The 22,266-nt window shown below is 37.2% G+C and overlaps 2 protein-coding genes across 2 annotated transcripts; one reads left to right on the forward strand and one right to left on the reverse strand.

The window, feature by feature from the left end:
- Window positions 1–5,962: 5,962 nt before the first annotated feature.
- LOC107677840 (progestin and adipoQ receptor family member 9-like) lies at window positions 5,963–8,430 on the forward strand. The gene has a single exon (XM_016472889.1). It carries the CDS (start codon window positions 7,169–7,171, stop codon window positions 8,291–8,293), a length of 1,125 nt encoding a protein of 374 aa, XP_016328375.1. The 5' UTR covers window positions 5,963–7,168; the 3' UTR covers window positions 8,294–8,430.
- Window positions 8,431–11,418: 2,988 nt separating this feature from the next.
- Window positions 11,419–20,336, reverse strand: LOC107677833 (procollagen C-endopeptidase enhancer 1-like). The gene is made up of 8 exons (XM_016472872.1): window positions 20,248–20,336; window positions 17,768–17,876; window positions 17,430–17,688; window positions 16,922–17,046; window positions 16,399–16,535; window positions 14,364–14,866; window positions 13,871–13,951; window positions 11,419–11,423 (listed from the first exon to the last, which is right to left on the reverse strand). Exons 1-8 carry the CDS (start codon window positions 20,334–20,336, stop codon window positions 11,419–11,421), a joined length of 1,308 nt encoding a protein of 435 aa, XP_016328358.1.
- Between the last annotated feature and the right edge of the window lie 1,930 nt (window positions 20,337–22,266).

Genomic DNA, 22,266 nt, shown 5'->3' on the forward strand with positions numbered 1-22,266 from the left:
CAACAATACTACAGCGAGAATCAAAGTTACGCTTTCTTTCTTTGCGTGAACATTTGGGCGGTGTTATGCAAATCTTCCCACACAGTGACGTAGATATGTGGGGGCGTGTTTAAACGAGGCGTTTTAGGAGGGCGTGGACGAGTCTTAACTTTTATAAAGAATATCTCTTTGGGTTTGAGACTTTAGTCTTTGCAACTTTAGAGATCTTATCTATGCATGAACAGCTTGTAACACTCCAAAGAGAAAGGAAAACTTGAAATCGCATCATATGACCCCTTTAACAACTTTTGAAACTTAAGGTTAACAGCTTAAAGGGTTAGTTCACCCAAAAATGAAAATTAGGCTGTGTTTTACTCACCCCCGAGGCATCCTAGGTGTATATGACTTTCTTCTTTCAGACGAATCCAGTCGGAGTTATATTAAAAATTGTCTTGGCTATTCCAAGCTCTATCATTGCAGTCAATTTGTTGCAGTGCATCAGTCCAAAAGAAGTGAAATAAAAAGCGCCCATCCATAAAAAACAAAGTGTCTCACACGGCCCTGGGGGGTGAACAAAGGCCTCCTGTAGCGAATCGATGCATTTTTGTAAGAAAAATAACCATACGTAATAATCAATTTAATATAGATTGCGCTCACTGTTGTACACGGAAGCAGCTCCGGGCGGAGGACATATGAGGTTGGCGTTTTACGTTTAAAAAAAATCGTTGACAAGTATGACTGTATTTTATGTTGTAGAACAAAAAGTGAAAGTCTATTTAGGTAATTCTTATTACAGACCCTATTTTACTCCTAATTCGAAAACTGAATTGCTAAAAACCCAGAGTGATCATAGCTCAAAAATGTGTACACACACACACACACAAAAACATATTTATTTATTTATTTTTTCCTAGCATGTTTTTGGGAGATTATTGTATTTTATGTTGAGTGGTGGTCATTGAAAACTGATACAGTGAGCTCAGCATTTATTTCACAATATGTAATAAACAATGAACGTGAAGTGTCCAGGGTTTGAGAAAGTACACAGGGTGCTAACAAAATTAGAAACAGGACGTGAAGGAACAGTTCAAGCTGAAGTAGGTGTAAGCTCAGAGGGGGTTTATTCCCTGGTGCTCTGTCGGTTGTACCTGTCTGTAGCCGAATTTAATTGGAAAGAACGCTGGGATGAACTTATAACAGCATTGAGGAGGTGTAGTAAGTGCCAAGTGTTCCTTATTGCACGTTGCCAGCAATAATCCATTTTTGGGTGACTCCTGATGTGTACTTTATTAATCCCACAGGGGGCAATTGCAGTAGGGCATGGGCAGCACATCACAAACTTCTTCCCAAATAAACATAAAAACACAAGAATTGAATCACAGAAGAAACATCAATAAGACACTTTCACATAATTACAAATTACAACAATACAACATGCTTCAAAGTAAATTAAACCACTTATGAAATCTATAAATAATACAGACACATTAAGAGTCCTTAATAAAATTCAAATTACAAATATGAATGGCTTCTGGTACAAAGGTAAACTTAAATTGATTGGTCAAACACTTAATACTTAATACCGTCTGCCAGAAGGCATTATGTCAAAGTGCATGTGTAAGGGTGCGTGTCATCAGTCATGATACTCCAAGCTTTCCTTATCACTTGCTGCTCATAAAATTCAGTTAGGCTCCGCAGTGGCACACTAGTAATTTTTGAGCAAGTCCTAACTATAGTTTGGAGGTGATTTTTATTCTTTATAGAAAGAGATGGAAACCAGCATAGGAATGAAAAGCTCAATGCACTCAATATAGATATTTGTACACAGAAAGAGTTCAATTTCCTCAGGGTAAACATTCTTTGGTGAACCTTCTTGATAATTGCCTCTGTATTCTGCTGAAATTTTAAGGTTGTATCAAAAGTGGTTCCAAGGTATTTATACTCCTCTACTTTATCAACCTCTTTGTCCTGATTAAGCACTGGTTGCACCTTTTGGAAACTGTGATTAGCTCAGGAACAGCATGTGTTAAAACAGGTGATTAGAATATACTTTGACCTCTCATTTCATCATTTCCTAATTTCCCTGCTTTGTATATTGTGTTATCTGGCTTTTAAAACAAAGGATGACTTTAGATTTTAAGATCCTGTTTACACCATTATCTTCCTAATAGATATCCATCATTCTCCCTCTGGTGACCTTTGAACTTTTGCTGACAGAAATGACACTTGCCCTGTAAGGTCAGTGCTGTTTTTTTACATCTTACATTTGATGATCATGTATGTTTGTTTTTTTTTGTCTTACGTAAATATTCGGTTTTCTTTGATAACTACTTGACTAAGATAGTTTTGTCAAAACTGCAAGCATGTCTTGTGATGGTCTTGAAAGCATCATTCATAATAAGATAAAAATTCAAAACAAATATTTTGGCACACTATATATTATAGTAAATACTGTCTGAATTACATTATAACTTTTTGTTAAAACAGGTTAACATTAATCTTGCTAAAAATATTTGTTCTATTTGGGCCAGAAAACATTTGGCAGGGCCAATGGAAATCTTAACTATAGTGCCAGCAGGGAAGAAACATTTTTTTTTTTTACATGCACCAGGGTCCAGAACCAGACCTGATCATTGGTGAGTATGTATCTGGATATGGGATGTCAGAGTGTGTGTATTCAATTCAACAGCTTTTAATGTTTTGTTTCAAATTGGGAAAGAAAAAAACTTTTTTGTTTGTGAATGCATGCATGACCTGCATGATCTTTTTGAATGGGCCGAAAACCACAATGCATCACTCACAAAGCATGTTGTAAAGACTATTGAAAAGCTGTGTCGTCATGTACCTCTGCAGGATTCAGACCGACGATCCCTCGCATGTCACGTGGATCAGCGCCCTCCAGGCATCAGGTAACACAAATGCACATCTGTTCTTCCTCTTCAGAAATTCATGTGCATTCGGCCATCCATCTGTTTGTTATCTTATGTCTTAGCAATATTTAACAGTGCATTTGCCTTTATCATACAGTATGTTGTTGGTGTAGTCACTCACACACAGGGGGCAGTTCTTATCCTATTAACCCTTTCCAATGTCCTCTCAAGGACTGTATCTGTCATGACACTGATACAGGATTTAACGTATAAATCCTCACCATAGCATTAATTTGTGAAGACATTTTCAGTTTTTTTGTGAAATATGTTTTACATACTGCCACAGATACAGCAAATGGATGAATCTGTAATATTTAAATGCTAAAACTCCTAAATAAACATGCCTTCAAATACCTGACAACTTGAATCTTGCAGATGAGAACCAGTCTCAACTTGTTTGAGGTATTAGAGCGCTGGGGGTCTCGAATTTGATCTTAGTTTTGGTTTGTTCTGTACTGTATGTGAAGCATGTACTTTGCTGAAAGGGTGAAGTCTGTGGTTTTCATCTGATAACTATGGCGACACATCTGATCTTCTCCCACCTACTCCCATTTTACCTCCATAGGTACTGAATTCATCTTCCATCTCATCTATAAACTAGTATACTTCAGTACCCACAGAGACCTTCCCTGGCTAATCCTCTGGCCGGTGGCCACCAAATACACAGCAGCCAGTCAATAATCGAGCAGCTGCCACACAGCAAAGCTCACCCCCTAACCACCCAAAGATCACCGTGAAAAGAAAAAATACAGCAGTAATATTTCTTGCTGATGCAAATAAGCATATATACACATGGGTTCACACATCTAGGGGTGTCGTGATATACCGGTATTGATGATATTTAAAAATGAATAGTACACATAGGACACATAATAATGCAGCGCCATCGCCATTATGGAACGCTAAACTCTCACATGTCATTTGTTTCATTCATACCCGACGCCCTTGCACAGAAAGTCCACAAGTAAGACTTATAGGAGTAATAGAACTTATGACGTTCCAGGAATTCCCTGTATCATCCGGCTATTGCTGTAGATGAGTAAAATGCAGAAAGAAATGTTTTATATGATGAAACATGAAACATTAAGACAGTCAACACATGATTGCAACAGTATATGGTTTATCTGTGTTATTCAAGCCATCTCAGGTATTTTAATAAGGATATGTATTTATAGGATAATCGCTGTATAATACTATAAAATAATATAATTTCTGCCTAATTCTGTGATAAGAATCAGTTCACAGAAGGAAGTTATTTAAAACACTCGTTTGGAGTAAATATGTTGTTATTCTCATAAAATGTACTTTGATGCTGTAGTAAACTAAAAAGTTAGCATTATAGTCTCTTCTGTTTAGTGCAATTGTTCTTTTTGTATGCAATGGTGTGATTCATTGGTCAAAAAATGAAAAAAAATAAAGATGAATTTGACTGTGAGCATAGTTTATTTATTTATGTATTTATTCTTCAAGATTTCTATATTATGATATATCGTTATCGTGAATTTTTGTGGTCACGATAATCGTGTAGTGAAAAATCTGATATCGTGACAGCCCTAATGGCATTTTTTTGATAAACGGCAGTATTCTGAATGCCATGTATTAAAAACTGTATGTATAGGAACTACAGTATGCCCACACAAAGCCAGCTGACCTATTCATATTTAAATGACAGGAAATCATGTTAAATATTTTATTAAAATGTCTAAATAAAATATGATCCTTAGAGGTGCTCAAGCACATGAAAAAGGCTTAAAATATAGAAGAGTAGTTCATTAAAAAAAAAAATACTACTACTACTGCTACTTTTTCAAAAGTCATGTTTATGATATGAGAGGATGATTATTAGACTGTAAGTAACCACTGACAAATGACAAATACTGTCCCATCACAACATGCTTTAGAAATAATCCAAAATCAGCACAACCAGACACTTGCTGCCCAGTCTGCCAGCTGACCCAACAGCTGGCCTGTGTAAAAAAAATATTCTCTATGGTAGCACTATTCTCTCAACTCAACTACCCATCATAGGACCACCTGTCATGGTTAGCCTACACTATAGACCGCTTTATGCTGGAGGACTCAGGAGTTCAGATGGGTTTGTGTTGTGCATACAGTAATTGAACAGAGAAGCTAACAGGTTAACAGTCTGTGCTGTTAGCTGCGACAGAATGGTTTCATGAAATGTTATGGTGTCATTATGAAGAATTCAGACTGCCTAGAAGTATGTGTATTGGGTGATTCAAATTGTGTTTTATTGCTAGTAAGCTCAAATAAATTGAGTTCATAACGTGTTTGAATTATGACTTGAGATCCAATTCTGTTCCCCCTCTCCTTCTACTCTCCTGTCTATTGAAGAAGCAGAAGAGAGGTATTGCTCGTATTTAAATCATACAAGGTGGTTTTTAAAAACACTCTTTTTATATAAGTACATTAGTATTAGTATACACAGTACATGATATGGTACATTAGAGTTTTTTTGAAAGGCAGTGAGAAACTTCAGCGATCACTGTATTGTGTAAATAAGGCTGCATGTACACTGTAACAAATCTTTTTTTGCTCACGAGACACAGAAAGGATATTGTTGCAAGTGTAAACAAAAAAAAAGCACAATCCCAGTTTTCCATCTGAGCCACTTTAAAACACACAAAGCATCTAGCAACAGTTTTTCTGTAGTACTTAGATGTATATCAATTTACAGTTGACTACAATGTATCATATTTATACAAAATATGAAGAAGTTTAAATGTAGCACAACCTTGTCTTGTTAGCTAGCTAGAAAACAGCTTGCCCATAGGGCAAAATGTTTAAAGTTTAAAACAAACAGCTTTCCCTAAAATACAAAACTGTCATTTGACATATACTGTAAATTATATTAACTTTGCAGTAAAACAAGGCCTGTGACAATCTATTGATATCAGTTATTTCAGTAGTCTGTATAAATGCCGTAGCCTATGTTTTGCTTAGCACGTGGGGGGGAGATAGAGATACATAAGTGTCTGTGAGGAGAGAGAGAGAGAGAGAGAATTTGTTGTACACTTCTGAAGACCGCAAAACACACATCACGTTAGAGAGCTGCGCTGCTTTGCCGGAGCTGGAAACACGGACGCTTTTATCCTGATTAATAACGGCCGGACGAGAGAGCGACAGACAGTCCGACAGCACCTCACAGCCGGCATTTAAGCAAAAAGTCAAGGGCAATCTATTATCTATTGATAAAAGGACTGAACGCCGGTTGACTGTTTATTTAGAAGTGCTGTCCAGCAGAAACGAATCTCCTTCCTGGAAAAAGCACAGCACCGCAATGCGAATGTCGAGCGAAGACACGCTTAAACCAGCACAACTGCATTTAACATGGGCGGAAATAGAGGAATTAGCCGCTACAGACAGCTGAATCGTGAGAAATGTTCTCTGTTCCCTTTTCTGAGGTAAAACGCCGCTGTGAGACTGCATGAAACGGCTGTTTTCGAGATCATCAACTAATCGGCAGCAGTGCATCTTCATATGAGACAGCATGCGATAATCTGGCCGATGAATTATGCACGGCGTTGCATGAATAATACACTGAGGGGTGACGCTCGTTTTCAGAGACCGGTCGGTGCCCGATGGTGTCCCACATGACCTACTTTCAAAAGCTTTAATGCAGGAGAGATGCAGCCGCAGTGAGAAGCAAAAGAGACCTTCCGCACTGAAAAACGCTCAGTTTGCTCATGTGTGACCGAAGTCGTGTGGACCTCAGGTGACATGAACCTCACGGTGTAGCCTATCGAGAAGGATCCTCTGCGATTGCTTATTTATTTATTTATTTATTTATTTATTTTTAAATAATCGTAATTGTTTTAAGACGAATCTACCATGCCGATAACTCTAAAGACTTGAGCTAACGGAAAAAAGAGACCCTGGAGCCATTGACCTTTGCACTTGCAACAGCAGGATTATTTATTTCAGATAAAACCACAGTCATTTCAGCACATGTTGTTGGGATTTGTATTGAGCCATGGGATTTGCCTTTGCCAGCTGAAATCTGCACATGAACTCCATAAAAGCTTCTAAAGGATTATTAAAATGACCGTTATGTCTCTGTGATGCCATAGAGTTTGATAGTCTAGCCTTCTCTAAGCAATACTACGACATAACGACTACCTACAACATCGTAGTGCTAGCTATACATGTTATCAGTTCAATTAATCTAATTCAACAATGATTCTAAACTCAGGAGATATTTTTATTGCTAATCAGTGAATTTATCTTTCGGTCCAGTCATGTGGTCACTTCCATTACTACGTTACACTGACGTTCCACCAAGAGTGACTGAGAACTTCATTCTGTCTGGTTATCGTTTTCCCAATTACAGTCTACGGCAGTGCCTAGTCTCTGCATTTCGTCCCACCAATGAGACCGGAAACTTCTGGACACACTTCCTCCCCATCTTCGTGTTCACCTTTCACTTTCTGGAGGTTTTCACGTGGGAAGGAGCGCCTGAACCTAGCAATCCTTTTTTCTACCCTTTCTGGAACTACTTCTTGGGGGTGTTGTACCTGCTGCTAGGCAGCAGTCTGGCTCATCTCCTCAACTCCATGTCACTCATCATTCGTGAAATCTGTTTCTTTGTGGACTATGGGACTATTAGTGCGTATACGGTGGGTTCCTCACTGGCGTATTTCTACTATATCCATCCTCAAGCAGGAATACCAGAGATTGGATTTGAGGGAAAGAACTCTACTCGAAGGAAGAGCTTGAACGCTGATGTAGAGTCTTGGCCCTCTGCATCTTCTCCTACTCAGGTCCAACTGTTCTTTGAAAGCCTCTACATCCCATCCTCCTGTCTGATCGCTATCATATGCGTCATCACCTGCTGTAACACCAGACAGTGCTGGCGGAAGTACCGCTATGCTGTCCGCACCCTTGTCTTCCTCCTTCCGTTTTTCATCTCCTCCGCTCCTGTCTTCTACCGTCTCCTGAGTCCCTCCGCGAGCTCTCCGTCATCCTCCTCCCCTCATCTGTTCTCCACCTTGGCTACCTTCTTCTACCGCCATTGCTTTTGGCTGGTGGTATCTGCCATCTTCAATATCAGTAAGATCCCAGAACGTTTTTCTCCAGGAAATTTTGATATTTGGGGTCACAGCCATCAGTGGTTCCATTGCTGCACGTTCCTGTCGATCCTGGATGAGCTGCAAATGATCAAAGTGGAGATGTGGGCCCTGCTTCTCAATCCAACTTTGGTACTAACATCTGTAACGCCACCTAGGCTTCCTGGACCAACACTCTGGTCCACCTATGGGGTCATGGTGCTCCTGCAGGGGTGCATAGCGTGCATCATAGCCTGGTTTGGTTGGCAGGCATATCAGATCTACGGACCAGAGCAAAAAAAGCTAAAGGGACAATAGGAGGCACTGACTGCTGGTCAGGTTTAAAATTCTTGTTTTGGATTTTACTTTGTGAACAATGTTTGAATGATTTCTGCAGTATCACTTTAAAAAGGATCGGCCACCCAAAAATGATAATTGTCATTATTTACTGACCCTCACGTTTTTTCAAAATTCATCTGGCTTTCTTTCTTTTGCAAAGCACAAGATATTTGAATTTTTATGAATAGGACCCAGAAGTTTCAAGCACTAAGAAGGACATAAAGGTAACATGAAATTAATCCATATGACTACACTGGTATATTCCAAGTCTTCTTCACTTTGTATGATGAAGAGATCAGATTTTAAGCCTTTTGCGTTCCACAGAAGAAAGAAAGATTTGTAATGAAATGGTATGTAAATGATGACATAATTTTCATGTTGGGTGAACTGTCCCTTTAAAGGTACAATAGGAGATCTTGGAAAATGCTAACTTTAGCCTGATAGCACTGAAAGCGAACGTCCCACCCTCCCTGCAATCGCCGTCCAAAGCCACGCCCCCTGAACGCATTTACACTCACAGACCAGAGACAACATTACTACAATAGGCTACATCAGGTTCCCAATTCCAGCCCATGTTCTGAAGTGAAGCAAACTTCAACGGATTTCCCCTGCTCAGGGAGTAGGGAACAATGAACACTGTGTAGGGATCATATCGATCGGAACACAGTTCATGCACGTAGCTCACTTCTAATAATTGCTATTGGAATGTGAAGAGACTTTCAACCAGCATAACAAAAATTGTTTCTGAAGACAATCACCTATTGCACCTTTAAGTTTGATATGGTCACAGAAAAAAGTGCACAGTAGGCATTTATTGACAAAAACTGTGAATGTTTTAGTAGGGTTCATTGTAAGGACTTTGGAGGGAGGCTGTTTTTTTGCTGTCGGGTGGTCAGTCATTGCTACTCTGTAATCAGCAAGCTAACTCTGCCACGTTTGCTCCCCAGGGGCTGTATTGTTGAACAAACTTTCCAGAAAGTTCTCATAAGTTTCACTCGAGAGGGGTGCATGACGCATGATGCATTATTGAGCTTTTACTAGGACACCTTATATTGTAACACTCTTCATTATTGGAATTCTCTTTCTCAGTCTATCTGTCACTGTCTGGCTTTTTCTCTCATCCGCCCACTCACATTTCCTCCCTCTTTTTAACAAACCCTTTAAACAGGAAGTGCAGACAAACACAAATAGTTTCAGCCAAAGTGTTTGAAGCAAAGGGAAATGAGAGGGGTGGAGTTTACATCACTGCAGTGCTAAACTACACCCTTCACAATTTTTAATAAACATTACATTTCACTCTATACTGTCATTACTATTAATTATAGACCTTAATTAAGGTGTGTGGCAGCATAGCTAGTAACTGTAGATTTCAGTTGAAGCGCTATATTTTAATCTACTGTAACTATGCATTGTTATTGATTGTATACGCTTCTCTATGACTTGACATTTGAAGGCTTTGGTGGTAAGACTGAAAGGAGAAAAACAAAGCCATATCATTGTTGAAAAACATATCAGCAAGTACTGTTTTTACTTGTAAAGGCCAGTTTTGAAAAACACAGGTTAACTGTAGTCATTGGGCTACACAAAAATGTCTGGTAAATCATAATTATTAATAACTTATAGAAAGTGCTACTAGTTGGCTGTATTCTGCTTTGTTGTACTGCATACAGCTTGAGTTGTCACTGGTCTTTCTGCTGGATAGTTGAATTTTCATTCATCCAATCAGATACTTTCAGTAAAGTGGTGCTCTTATAAGAGAGTGTGAAAAGTGCTTTAGTGAAACACCTGTTGACAAAATATACAGGTTATTTAGTCTGAGAGATTGGTGTGGTTTAACAATATATGTGAATTTCTTTGTGAATGTCTTTCTGTTGCTGTGAATGACAAATTGAGGTCATTGATGAATCAGATGTCGTGGCTGTCAAAAAAGATGTTATGTCTCTGTTGTTCTGTCCTCCAATTTCAAAGTCAGGCAGGCCGAATAGTTGCAATAGGTGTGAGGACATAGTTTTTTATTTATTTTTTTTTTTTGTGTTTTATATATTTCATCATTCACAGGGATTCATTCATTATTCATTAATAACTTGAGTTTTGAAAGCCTCATACTTAATACTATTGTATCATATAATGAGATAAAGAATTTGCTGCATTGCACAAGCGTAGTATTTAAATCTAGACAGAATATATGATTTGCACATAAATGACTTAATGTGTCTGCGCTAGTCCGTGTTCTTGACAGGGACCCAATGTACATTTTTATCCTGTTTTAATATATTGAGCTGGGTTGTCTACAAAATTGGAAGGTTTCAGCCATTTTGACAGAGCATTGTTTGCCATCATGCAGGTCTGCCGACTTTGTGCTCGGCTTAACACCTCACACCTGCATTAAGATATATAGTTATACTCTACAGATCAAATGTACAAGAGACTAAATCTGTATCAAATATATTCGCTCTGGAGAAAACACCAAAATATGAATATTCAAAAACTGTGTTTAAAACAGCTTGATTAGAAATTCTTGTTCTAGAACAGTTTGTCTAGAACAGTTGTAGTTCTCAGGGGAGAAGACAGATTGTAGTCTTAATGCACTGGAAACTATGCTGGATGCCCACTGCTGTGGTGTGAGTTTATCATCATGGTTTACTTAAGTAGATCATGCTGATATATCTTATTTATTAAGATATAGGCTTGAACATGAAACTAGAATACTTCAATTTAGTGGATATTAATATGTAAGAGTTATTGTACTGCTTCTATTTCAATCTGTATCAAAAGATGAAAACTAGAGATCAATAAATTTAAATGGTAAATCAGGGCTGTCTGTTTCTTTTGAAAAGAATATGTATATGTGTGTGGTTTAAAAAAAAACTTTTATGTGTATAAGATACATGTTGAAATCACAAAAATATGTGCTTTGAGTTAAATGTTAAGCTGAGAAATCCTTTGATCCATTTGGCTGCTTTTAGCCACCCTGGAGTTGGTTCACTCTCCGCCTATGGTGTGAGCGATTGACTAATGCTGAGAAACAGGAGCAGCTGCGATGTTTTATGTCACAAAACAGCCTGCCCCCTCTCTACCTATCTGTATGTCTGCTGGCCATCTAGTCATTCTTGAGAAGTGGGACAAAACAGTGTGCAAAATTGAAAAAATAAAGCCTTGTACTCAGACAAATGAAACTACATTTATGTATCTTATATGTACTAAGCTACTGAGCTATGCTTTGATACAACCTCCCAACTTTTCTCTTTTTTAACAAAATGTGCTTTTTTTACCTTGGACTGTGTAATATAATTTCAGCTTTATCTTTAACAGCATTCAAGATGTTTTTAACATTTCAAAACACATTCCCGTGTTAGCAGACAGATTGCACTTTCACATATGACCAAAAATTCCACAACAAATATAAAATATCATAATGAAATATTATCAAAATATTCAACTGACGGAGGTGACAGAACTGACGGAGTTGACACATCTGACGGAGGCCTGACACCGATGTACTCTGCAGAGGTGAACTGTGGTAAGGGGGTCCTTTAGAGTGACAGCTGCCCCTGATATTCCCTGATTTTATTACATTTTATTGAATGTCTGACGGTGTTGACAAAAAGTGGGGACGCAACTTTAAAATCTTATGAAACATGCATGTGTCATTAAAAAAACAACCTTGCTTTGATAGGAGATATTATTAAGTGTTGCTTTTGATAAAACAAGCTCTTTTTCATCATTAAAAAAACATTTTTATCCATTTTATTGCATATGAATGATTGAACCCTTCTCTGTGGACACACTGTTTTAGACGTAGTGAGAGGACATTAAGAAACACAGATTTGGTATAATAATGAGAAAATTAAATTGAAGGTGATAATTGTGTTAAATACATTATATTATTAATCCCTCATGACATTTAAAATTAAAAATATTTTTATTTTTTAAAGCTAATAGCAGTTAGCCTTGCTGGACCTGTTTTGTCCCACGTTTCAAGAAAACACGGACAGACACCTTTGATGTGAAAAGCTCTTTTCCAGCACACTGCAGATAATAAAAACACAACACCTCATTCTAGATGTGTCCACTTGATGGAGACACACAGCTGTTTGTTTTCTATTGCCATGGAAGACTTTGTTCAAGGAGGAAATCCTCTGTGGCTCTTTGCATCCTATTTTCAAAACATACATGTCATGACATGATTGTTTTTACAGAGTGTGGTTGTAGCCAAGGGTAGTGTAATAAAATGACAGTAGCATTCAAAAGTTACGTTTTTTTACGAGAAATTGATAGTTTTATTCAGCAAGGATGCATTAAATTGATCAAAAGTGACACATTATTATTATTTTTTTTACTTTTTATTCATCAAAGAATCCTGTATCATGGTTTTCACAAAAATATTAAGCAGCACAACTTTTTCAACACTGATATTAATAAGCAATATTTCTTGAGGACCAAATCAGCATATTAGAATGATTTCTGAAGGATCATGTGATGCTGAAGACAGGAGTATAGATTTGCGAGTAGTATACTAATGTGAGTGTTGAGGCAATAAAAACATTTTACAATGTACCAAATCACCAAAATTACAATCCGTTATGTCTTTAGCATGCATTTAGCTAAACTCAACCAGCCACCCTTTACACAAACCTTGTTACATTAGCTAAAAGTCCAATGCCCATAAAGATCCTAAATGATTAGTAATTGTTTATAAACATTTACAAATGATGAATAGTTTCAACTTTAGATTGGCTACTGCAAAAACATGAACAAATTATTAATAAATGATTAGTAAAGATGTGTGAATAGGGTAAATTCAGGTCTTTCGGCACACTTTTTGCCATTGAGATGACTGTTCATAAAGGTATTAATGATTAGTAAACATTTATAAACATTTGCAAATGATGAAGAGTTTCCACTTTAGATTGCGTACTGCAAAAACATGAACAAATAATTAATAGATTATTTGTTAAGATGTGTAACTAGAGGTCTACACAACAAACAAAGACCAACAAATGAAGATCATATGAACTGAAAGTTTACTGACATTTGTAAGCATTTCAATTTACATTAAATAATCATATGTTAATCATTAGGTAATGTTTAGGAAGTTCATTAGTAAACATTAACAAGAACATAATCATATTTATAGCTATGTGAATACATATTAACTAATGATCTGTTAAGCATTATATAATGTTTGTTAATGATTTATAAATGAAAGTTATTATGAAGTGTTACCCTGTAGCAGTTAATATTTAATAATTAAATATTTAATGTTTTATTGCTTTAATAATGTAATAATTATTCAGGTAATTAATAATAATAAATAATAACAATTATTATTATAGTTTTGAGGCCTGACCGTTACATTAGCTGTTTGCTGTAAGCACTGTTCTAAGATCCATTATTACACCATCATTACTGTGCGAACAGCTGTCTGCACTAAAAGCTTAAAAATAACTGTCTTCCTATGAGTCCCCTGGGGCCCATGTCTGTGACATGCAATTAGGGGAGAATGAAGCAGACATAAATAGCAGGATGAAAGAGATGATAAATGAACCAACTCACCAAAATGACTGGGGCAGAAGCGGGTCACGAGGGTGCCTATTCTCTTGCATGGTAGGGAACACAGTGGGTTGCCCACTGAGGCTTGGAAGAAACAGATCAAATCATAAATGTAGTCTAGAGCAGTGAATCTCAACCTTTTGGCGTACCGTACCCCAGTCCAATTCAGAACCATCCTCAAGGACCCCCAGAACAAAACTGACTCATCTATGTATCATTTGTGTCTTTGTGAGGACCAAATACAGTCAAGTATAATTCAAGTTAGCTGACTTGTCCAGTATTTGGCCATATCATCAGCTATATTGGATTTTTCTTTCATGGGAACATGTCATGTCAAAATATACCAAATTTATACAAAAATGCATACTTTATACGGACCCCCTGGCCTTACGTCAAGGACCACTAGGGGTCCACGGACCCCTGGTTGAGAAACACTGGTCTAGAGCACACAGAGAAAAACGATATATTGCACGGTCATACACCTAAGCATTTGTACCTGCTTTTGTTGTTTTGTTCCCAGGTTTTGAGATGGGACTGGTCTTTGGCTTTGTTGTTGGTTTGACAACAGGCTTTACTTTTGGCTTTGCTGTAGTTCTTGTTGGTTTCGGTTGAGGTCTAACTGTGGGTTTAGGTGCAGGCCTCTTTGTAGGTTTTGCTGGCACTTTTACAGCAGGTTTTGGTGTGATTCTTCTACCAGATCTTGTTGGGGGAGTAGGTCTGACAGGTTTGGGCTTGGGTGTAGGTTTTGATCTTGGCTTAGGAGTTGGTCTGGATGGTGGTCTTGAGGGAGCTTTTGGTGTAGGCTTAGGTCTTGCTGATGGAGTTGTGGGTTTAGTAGGTGAAGTGTTGACTCTTGGCCTGTGTACTGTGTCCAGGGTAGCAGTGGCTGTGTGGGAGCCACGGGGAACACTCCGGTAGTGAGCCATAAAGCCTGCAGCTGTCACACTCAGATCTGATACAAAGTGCACCAGCAGCTCGTTTCCATTGGTCACAACCGCACTGACAGAGATATAAAGAACATTATTACAACAATACGTTTTATTAAGTGACTAAATGGGACTTCAGAGATTGTTGGTGACATTAAATGTCATCACGCGAACAGGTAAATTCATCTACTTATTAGTTGAGTTTTAAAGTCTTGTTATATTTATACTCACGCGCTTGTAAACTATTCTAACGCAAGCTTTCCAGTCTGTAGATTTTGAATAAATATTAAAAGAGTTGCCGGAAGCTCAGTGGTGGTGACACTGAAGTTGTACAACCGTGGCGTACTTTGTTTATCCCCTTATCTTGATGAACAAAATGTGTAAGAACCATAAACCTTTTGGTGACAGAGCTCCTTTTCTGCAATAATCCAAAAGCCAATAGTAAAACCCTGTTGGCTTTCTGTCAAGGTAACCAGGGAGATGCTAACTAAGGGCCTACATCCCTGCATCATCCCTCTATTGGACATTATTTATATTACAACAACAGTCTTAAAGGTGTTTCTATATTTGGCTGTTGTATCCCAAATCTAAATGGGATCTACATGGGATTAGGTGAATCTGAAACAAGCACAGTTACACACAAATTCCTAAGAATCAACTAGTTGGTTATTGAGGAAACCCCCTTTAATGTTATAACAGCTGTCTTGGACTTATACTGACACCTAGTGGCATGGATGCAGAATCAGGCAAAACAATCATTTTTGGGTAATGTGCTATTATTAGCAGTCAACCATGATTCATTTAATATGCCAGTGAAAATGTCCATTAATATTTGTGATCTGAGGCCTTCCTGAGGTAACATGCTCCTTGTTGAAAAAAATTGATTTTTGGGGGGGTTGGGGGGATGGGGCTACTGATATGACTGCATCTCAGTTGGGTGAACATGATTTAAAACATTTAAGTGTTACTAAGCCTTATTTGTGGGCTTTAGGGATAGGAACAAGTAAGGTGCCAATGAGGCAGTATCCACTGATTTTTATAAATATACAGAATATGTTATTATATACTGTTTTATAATGTGATACAATATACTGAGATGCAAATAGTATCTGCCACTGTAAGTATAAACTGCATCTAACACTGTTTACACTTAGTACAAAGAAAATACTTTTTCTTTGCTATGTAAAAAGAATCTATGTAAATCTATGTATGTCAAATGAATTTATCACTATTTGCAATTTGTGCAAAATTTATTTGGGATTAAAAGCTTTTTAAGAAGGAAATATTACAGAGTGCATCTTTAAAGTTAATATCCAACATTATCAGCACTTGAATAAAGGGCTTCATGGACCTTCCTAAGTACAAAGGACATATAAACATATTTTTTGAAACGGATAACTGTGCAAAGAGAAAGTATTTTCAAATTGGGAAGCACATTCTTTCACTAAGCTTTCCTTAGGACGACTGACCTCGCAGAAGTCAACAACATCCTTTTCCTGTGTAGATAAATTACAAAATCCCTTGTCCTTAGAATAATGTTTGAAGGGCTCATTAAATGTCATGAATAGATTGGAATGATATCTGGTGCATTGTGTTTGCACTCACTCTGGAACCATGTCTCCGCAGAATTTGCCAATACGTCGAGAGTCGTCGGTCTCGCCCCCGTTGAACAGGACCACGTAGTCATAACGACAGTATGTGTCTAATTCCAAGTCCAGCTTCTCAAACTTAACCTCAATCACCTGAGCATGTACAGATGCACACAAACACATATACACACTCCGATATGTAGTTCTGTAAGTAAAAAGCTAATTTTTTGAAACAGGTATAAAGGTTCTTTCATGCACTTTTCATGCCGCTCTCTCACTCTCTCTCTTTCCATGTCCCACCTTACGCACTTTCTCTGAATGAGGTCTTTCATATACTCTCCCATGTACTGTTTATGCTGTCATCATAAACACACACTAGAGTTCAAATTCATCCACATACACAAAATGCCATAGCAGCACGTCTCAAGTAAACCTAAATATAATTAGTTCTCGGATGACTTGGTTGCTAATGACTTAACAGATTGCGAGTAGACAAATGCAAGAGGAAAGGAGCTGTGAATTGATCTTTGCAGGCTGACCATGTTGGGCTCCACAGATATGTGCCAAGAGCAGCTGATGCCTGCTGGGTAATCAGATTCTGGCCAGTTCGGTGTCTTCAGTGAACCTTGAGGCTTCGTCAGTCTGCCACCACAGAACTGATTCTCTGTAGGGAATAGCGGGTGGAAAGAGAATTAGAAAGATAGATAGATATTTACAGGGGGGGGGAAACAGTACTACACTACTTTGCAAAATTTGGGGGTCAGTAAGATAAAAAAATCATAATAATTAAATAAATAATGCTTTTATTCAGCAAGGATGCATTAAATTGATTAAAAGTCAAGACATCATTTATAGATTTCTTTTGTTTCCTATAATTTACCATGTGACCCTGAAGACTGGAGTAATGGCTGCTAAAAAAATTAAGCTCTTTGCCATCACAGGAATAAATGACATTTATATAATTGTATTTAATTATATTAAGCATTAAGTCAAGCACTAAAAACTACATTTGGATTATGTTGCTGAGACAAACTAAAGCCATCCCACCATCAACATGTGGTTTCCCCCCACTAAAATAAGCCAGAAATCCTCTTCCGCCTGTGCTGCCATCAGACGCCATCTCCAGCATCATGGTGTTGGAGGTGGAGATGAGGGCTCCGGGTCGGAACGTCCCACAGAAGCGGCCCAGTTTCTGCACTGTGTACGAGTGTCCATTATAGACATCCACGTAGTCGTAGCGGCAGGTGGGATCCGCCTCTAGATCAAAGATCCTGAACTGGAGCATCACAGCATGACCTTCAGGAACCTGATGGGAGAGGAGACGGTATGGAAATGCAAGGTTTGAAGCAATGAAAAGCAAAAGAATCTGAAGGTGCTGGACTTACTGTGATGTACCAGGTGCATTTGGAGTTTGGTTTGTAATGAGAGGGGAAACCCTCACTAGCCACAAACCCTGAGTCTGTCACCAAATGACCACCACACAGGAATATAGGCCTGGAGAGCATAGAGGAGGAATAGGAAGGAATAAATGAGAATGATAGATGTTTGATTCATGTTTAATGCAGTGATAGCTTGATTCAGTTTAATAATAATAAATATTTGTATATTATATTTTGTATTTTATGCTCAACAAAGCTGAATTTATTTGATCAAAAACACAGTAACTACTGTAATATTATGAAATATAACTATTTAAAATTACGGTTTTGTATTTAGATATATTATAAAATGTAATTTATTCCTGTGATGGCAAAGCTGAATTTTCAGCAACCATTACTCTGGTCTTTAGTGTCACATGACCCTTCAGAAATGTGTACAATTCTAATCATTTTAATGTTTCTTATTATAAATATTGAAAAAAGTTGTGCTACTTAATATTTTTGTAAAAACAATTTGAATTATATTTCAGGATTCTTTGATAGATAGTTCAAAAGAACAGCATTTCTAAATAGAAAAGTTTTGTAACATTATAAATGTCTTTGCTGTAACTTTTGATTAAAAATGCTGGGCTGTTTCAATCCAACTTTGGGTCAAATATGGACTAACCCAACTTTTGGGTTAATACATTTATTTAAAAATGTAACCCAGCACCTGGGTTAGTCCATATTTGACCCAAAGTTGGGTTGAAACAAACCAGCATTTTTTTAGAGTGTTGCTGAATAAAAGTATGAATTTCTTAAAGCGTCATAAAAGAGCTACTGTAAAACATTCAAATGGTAGTGTTAATAATATGCCAATAAACTGCAATAAATCACATATACATTTCATTTAGCTTTTGAACACAAAAATGCGTAAACAAACACATAAACCATTTTAAATAGTACCAGTCACAAACGTCACTGCTTATTAAAATCCTTTATATGTGTGAATCCTTTATTTACTTTCTTCAGTGGGTTGTTTCTGGATCCTGTTCCCACATTTATAGTACTTGCAATATTTTAATACTGCAAGTTCTGTCATATTAGTAGGAAATAAACACAAACCACAGCCAACTGAACAGCTGTGCTCAGATGTGAGGTTGCAGAGAGAACCACTGAACTCATTTAGATATCGTTTTTTATAATGGTTTTCCTTATGAGTCAGTCTGTCAGCAAATCTATCCGGTCACATGCATAAGCTGACACTGTTATTCTCCCTCACACAATTTGATCAATTTCTAACTCACATAAAAAAACAAACAAATAAAAACTTACATAGGTGACCATTTTCAGAATCAGGAACGGAGTGAATGAGGAAATTCACATAATATCAGAAAACAAAGGTGGAGCTGAACAAACACATGCATATTTAGAAACATAAAGCCTTCTGACACAAAAACAGCATTCAGACGTGTCACACATGACCTGGTTTTTCAGCACTGATCAAAGCTATCGCTTAATTAAACAGGTGCTGTTTTAATTGGCTGATTACAGAATAATGCATGAATTTAACGATTATTAAGACTAAGAAACAAATGTGGTGGTTTTTGTGGCATGTCATACACATTGTACAGCCTGAGCTGAACAACACAGAATAATAAAGATTTTACAACAAGACAACTGGGACAATTTTGTTGATACTGTAAAACAAACCTATGCCCAGAATCACAGTGTTAAGACTACGTCTTGTGTTAGATAAATTAATATTATGTGAGAGGAACTGCGTGAAGGTGCGACTTAAAAAAAAAGTTCTGTGATTTAGCCTACATAACATTCGAGGAATTCATCTCACCAGTTCCCCGTAAAAGTAATATAATAATTTACATTTTGATTCAATGGTTACCAAGTAATTGCACACTAATCACTAAACTAAATATAATTACTAAAAAACGAATCACTATAACAACAACAGCAACAGTGACAACAATAATAATGATGATAATAACAAAAAGCAGTTTTATTAATAACAAGTACCCTGATGCAAATTCATGTTTCTGATCAGTACAAAAAAAAAACAAAAAAACTTCATTTTAGAAGAAACTGAAATTTGCATTACATTGTGAAAATGGAACATCTTGCAAGATTGTGTGTAACTGTACTGACAATGGAATACAAAAACAAGAATCTAACTAAATGTTTAATTTAAAGGTCAGCTAATAATAATAATAATAATAATAATAATAATAATAATTACTTAAAATGATCCTGAATTGAGCTTATCTTGACTTGAAAAATACAATAATTAAATCTGACCAACACTTTTCAGGACATTAAGTGTTTCCTGTCTAATTGAGGGTTGAAGAGAAACGTAACATTGTAATGTTTCCTCGAACTGTGTTTATGTGTTTTATTTCCAACATCAATCCTGCTGCTTTATGAGAAGCTTAGATATTAACAATTTGCCATGCAGTGCACGTACAGAAACACACAAACCTTCATGAACTTACCTTGTGAAGTTGGTCTGGCTTTGTCCATGCACCCATCCTAACCCCAAAATCAGAAGCCCAAAATGCCACATGCACAAACCACCCCACATCCTTCTTCTCAAAGAGGCACAGAGAACGAGTCAGTGAGGGAACGGAGCACAGGGGCGAGTTTAAGGGCGTGGAGGACGACAGGAGGAGGATTGAAAGAGGGGAAAAGTGGGGAAGAGTTGTGTCTCAGATGCCATTGCTGTAAAATCAGAGAGACAGACATTTAAAATTGAATGAGGATCTATAAACAACCAAAAAAAAAACACCAACCACCCTTCATTACCACTTTCCCCAGGTCTTTGTCTGGTTTTGTTGAGATATGGCAATTAATTAAGTTGTATGTTAAGGGCAAATTATGTTTTCCTTGCTAGTAAAATCTTTAAGATTGTATAATGTATAAGATATATTATGTTGAAAAGTGACATAAGAACAAATAAGTGCAGATAAACACAACTAGTTTAAGAAATGTTCCGTTTTCTTTGTGGTTATGTACTGTTGATCTTTTTCTCTCTTTTGGTAGGCTCGTCGTTACATTGCGGTGCAGGGAAAGAATGTAAGTCAAGCCAAACTTTCTTGCCAGGGCACTGGCACAGCAAACATGTCATTAAATCCCTTTAATATAAAATTCCCTTTTATATCTTTCATTTAGCTCTGTACAATAATCATCAGGTTTTTGTGTGTGTGTGTGTGCATCACACTTATTTGAATGTGTTTGTAATTTGTGTGCGTGTGGGCTTTTGTTTGTGACTGGAAAAACCTCTGTATGTGTTTTTATAGCTCAGCGGACATTCTTGTCTACTAAAAGCCTGTGGTTTGGTATGAAAACGGCTTATTTTAATTCCCTCTTCCTTGTCCAAAGCATACAGCGTGCTTTTAAATCATACACACACACTGTATATTCTCATAATTCTCTTTTATCCTTGATTCGTGGAATATTTGCAGACCACAACAGTGTGAACCATATTCATTTTATTTTTTTTCATATATAAAGAAATACACAAAATACTTACAAACTGTTTCAGGACAACTTGAAGAGCACATGACAGAGAAAAGGTAAAACAAGAGGAAAATGCATACAACTGATTGCCAACACTTTTTCACTCATTCCTTCAAGGCTTAGTTCACCCAAACTAATAAATTGTCAATTCGCTCATCCTCATGCTTTTCTAGTGTGACTTTCCTTCTTCTGTGGAACATAAAAGTAGACTATTTTTGGGTGAACTATCCTTTTAAAACCTTTCTTCGTTGATGGTACAGTTCACATACAGTACCATTAAAAGCCTCCACTCTTTCGACCCAGCAACGGGCAGCAGCTTTTTCTGGCCGTGACCTCTGGAGCTTCCCTTCGCCAAGTGTTACTCTACAAGAGGATGCCTTGAGCTACAAATAGTCTTTGAAAGTTTATGGTTGCCGTGGTTACTGTAGTGCCATCGAAGTGGTGAAAGTGAACTGTAACAGACCGATGAGCCTCTGTGGAGCTGCAAAGCATTTCACACAATTCATCCAAGCTTTGACAATTAACAATTTCGCACCAATAATGTATAAAAAGTATACAGAATGATAAAAAAAAAAAGGTTTTGTGTATGTAAATTTGGTCAAAAAATCCTACTTTGTATACACCTGTAAAAAAATTACAATAACATTTCCATAACATCTGGGAAATGTCAAAAAGCACAAGGTGAGAAACCGTTAAGACTGTCCTCAAAGGCAGTGAATCTGTTCTCATGTCCAAGTGCACATCTTACAACACTTAAATCAACTTAACACCACAGAGTTTAAAGGTCCGTTCAAACTAATGACGATAACTATAACCATAACTACATTAACGTCCACACCAACGGATGATAATGTTTTTTTTGGCACTTTAAATGCTCAAACTCTTTAAAGTTGGATGGATTCTGATTGGCTGTCGGTGTATTTATTGTTCATCATCTGGAAAAATAATGGTTCTGAAAGTGATATTGTTAATCTGTGTCATTATCGTGTTATATA

This window comes from Sinocyclocheilus anshuiensis, unplaced genomic scaffold (assembly GCF_001515605.1).
Source record: "Sinocyclocheilus anshuiensis isolate Anshui unplaced genomic scaffold, SAMN03320099.WGS_v1.1 scaffold1077, whole genome shotgun sequence".
NCBI classification, from domain to species: domain Eukaryota; kingdom Metazoa; phylum Chordata; class Actinopteri; order Cypriniformes; family Cyprinidae; genus Sinocyclocheilus; species Sinocyclocheilus anshuiensis.

What these genes read in the sequence shown, in the direction of transcription:
- LOC107677833 (XM_016472872.1), bottom strand. Translation starts at nt 20,336, where the DNA reads ATGTGGGGTGGTTTGTGCATGTGGCATTTTGGGCTTCTGATTTTGGGG. An exon ending in GGGGAAACCACATGTTGATG is followed by an intron (nt 17,047 to 17,429) that starts GTGGGATGGCTT and finishes TATTCCCTACAG; the next exon opens with AGAATCAGTTCTGTGGTGGC. An exon ending in TATCTGTGGAGCCCAACATG is followed by an intron (nt 16,536 to 16,921) that starts GTCAGCCTGCAA and finishes GTACATGCTCAG; the next exon opens with GTGATTGAGGTTAAGTTTGA.
- LOC107677840 (XM_016472889.1), top strand. Translation starts at nt 7,169, where the DNA reads ATGTGGTCACTTCCATTACTACGTTACACTGACGTTCCACCAAGAGTG.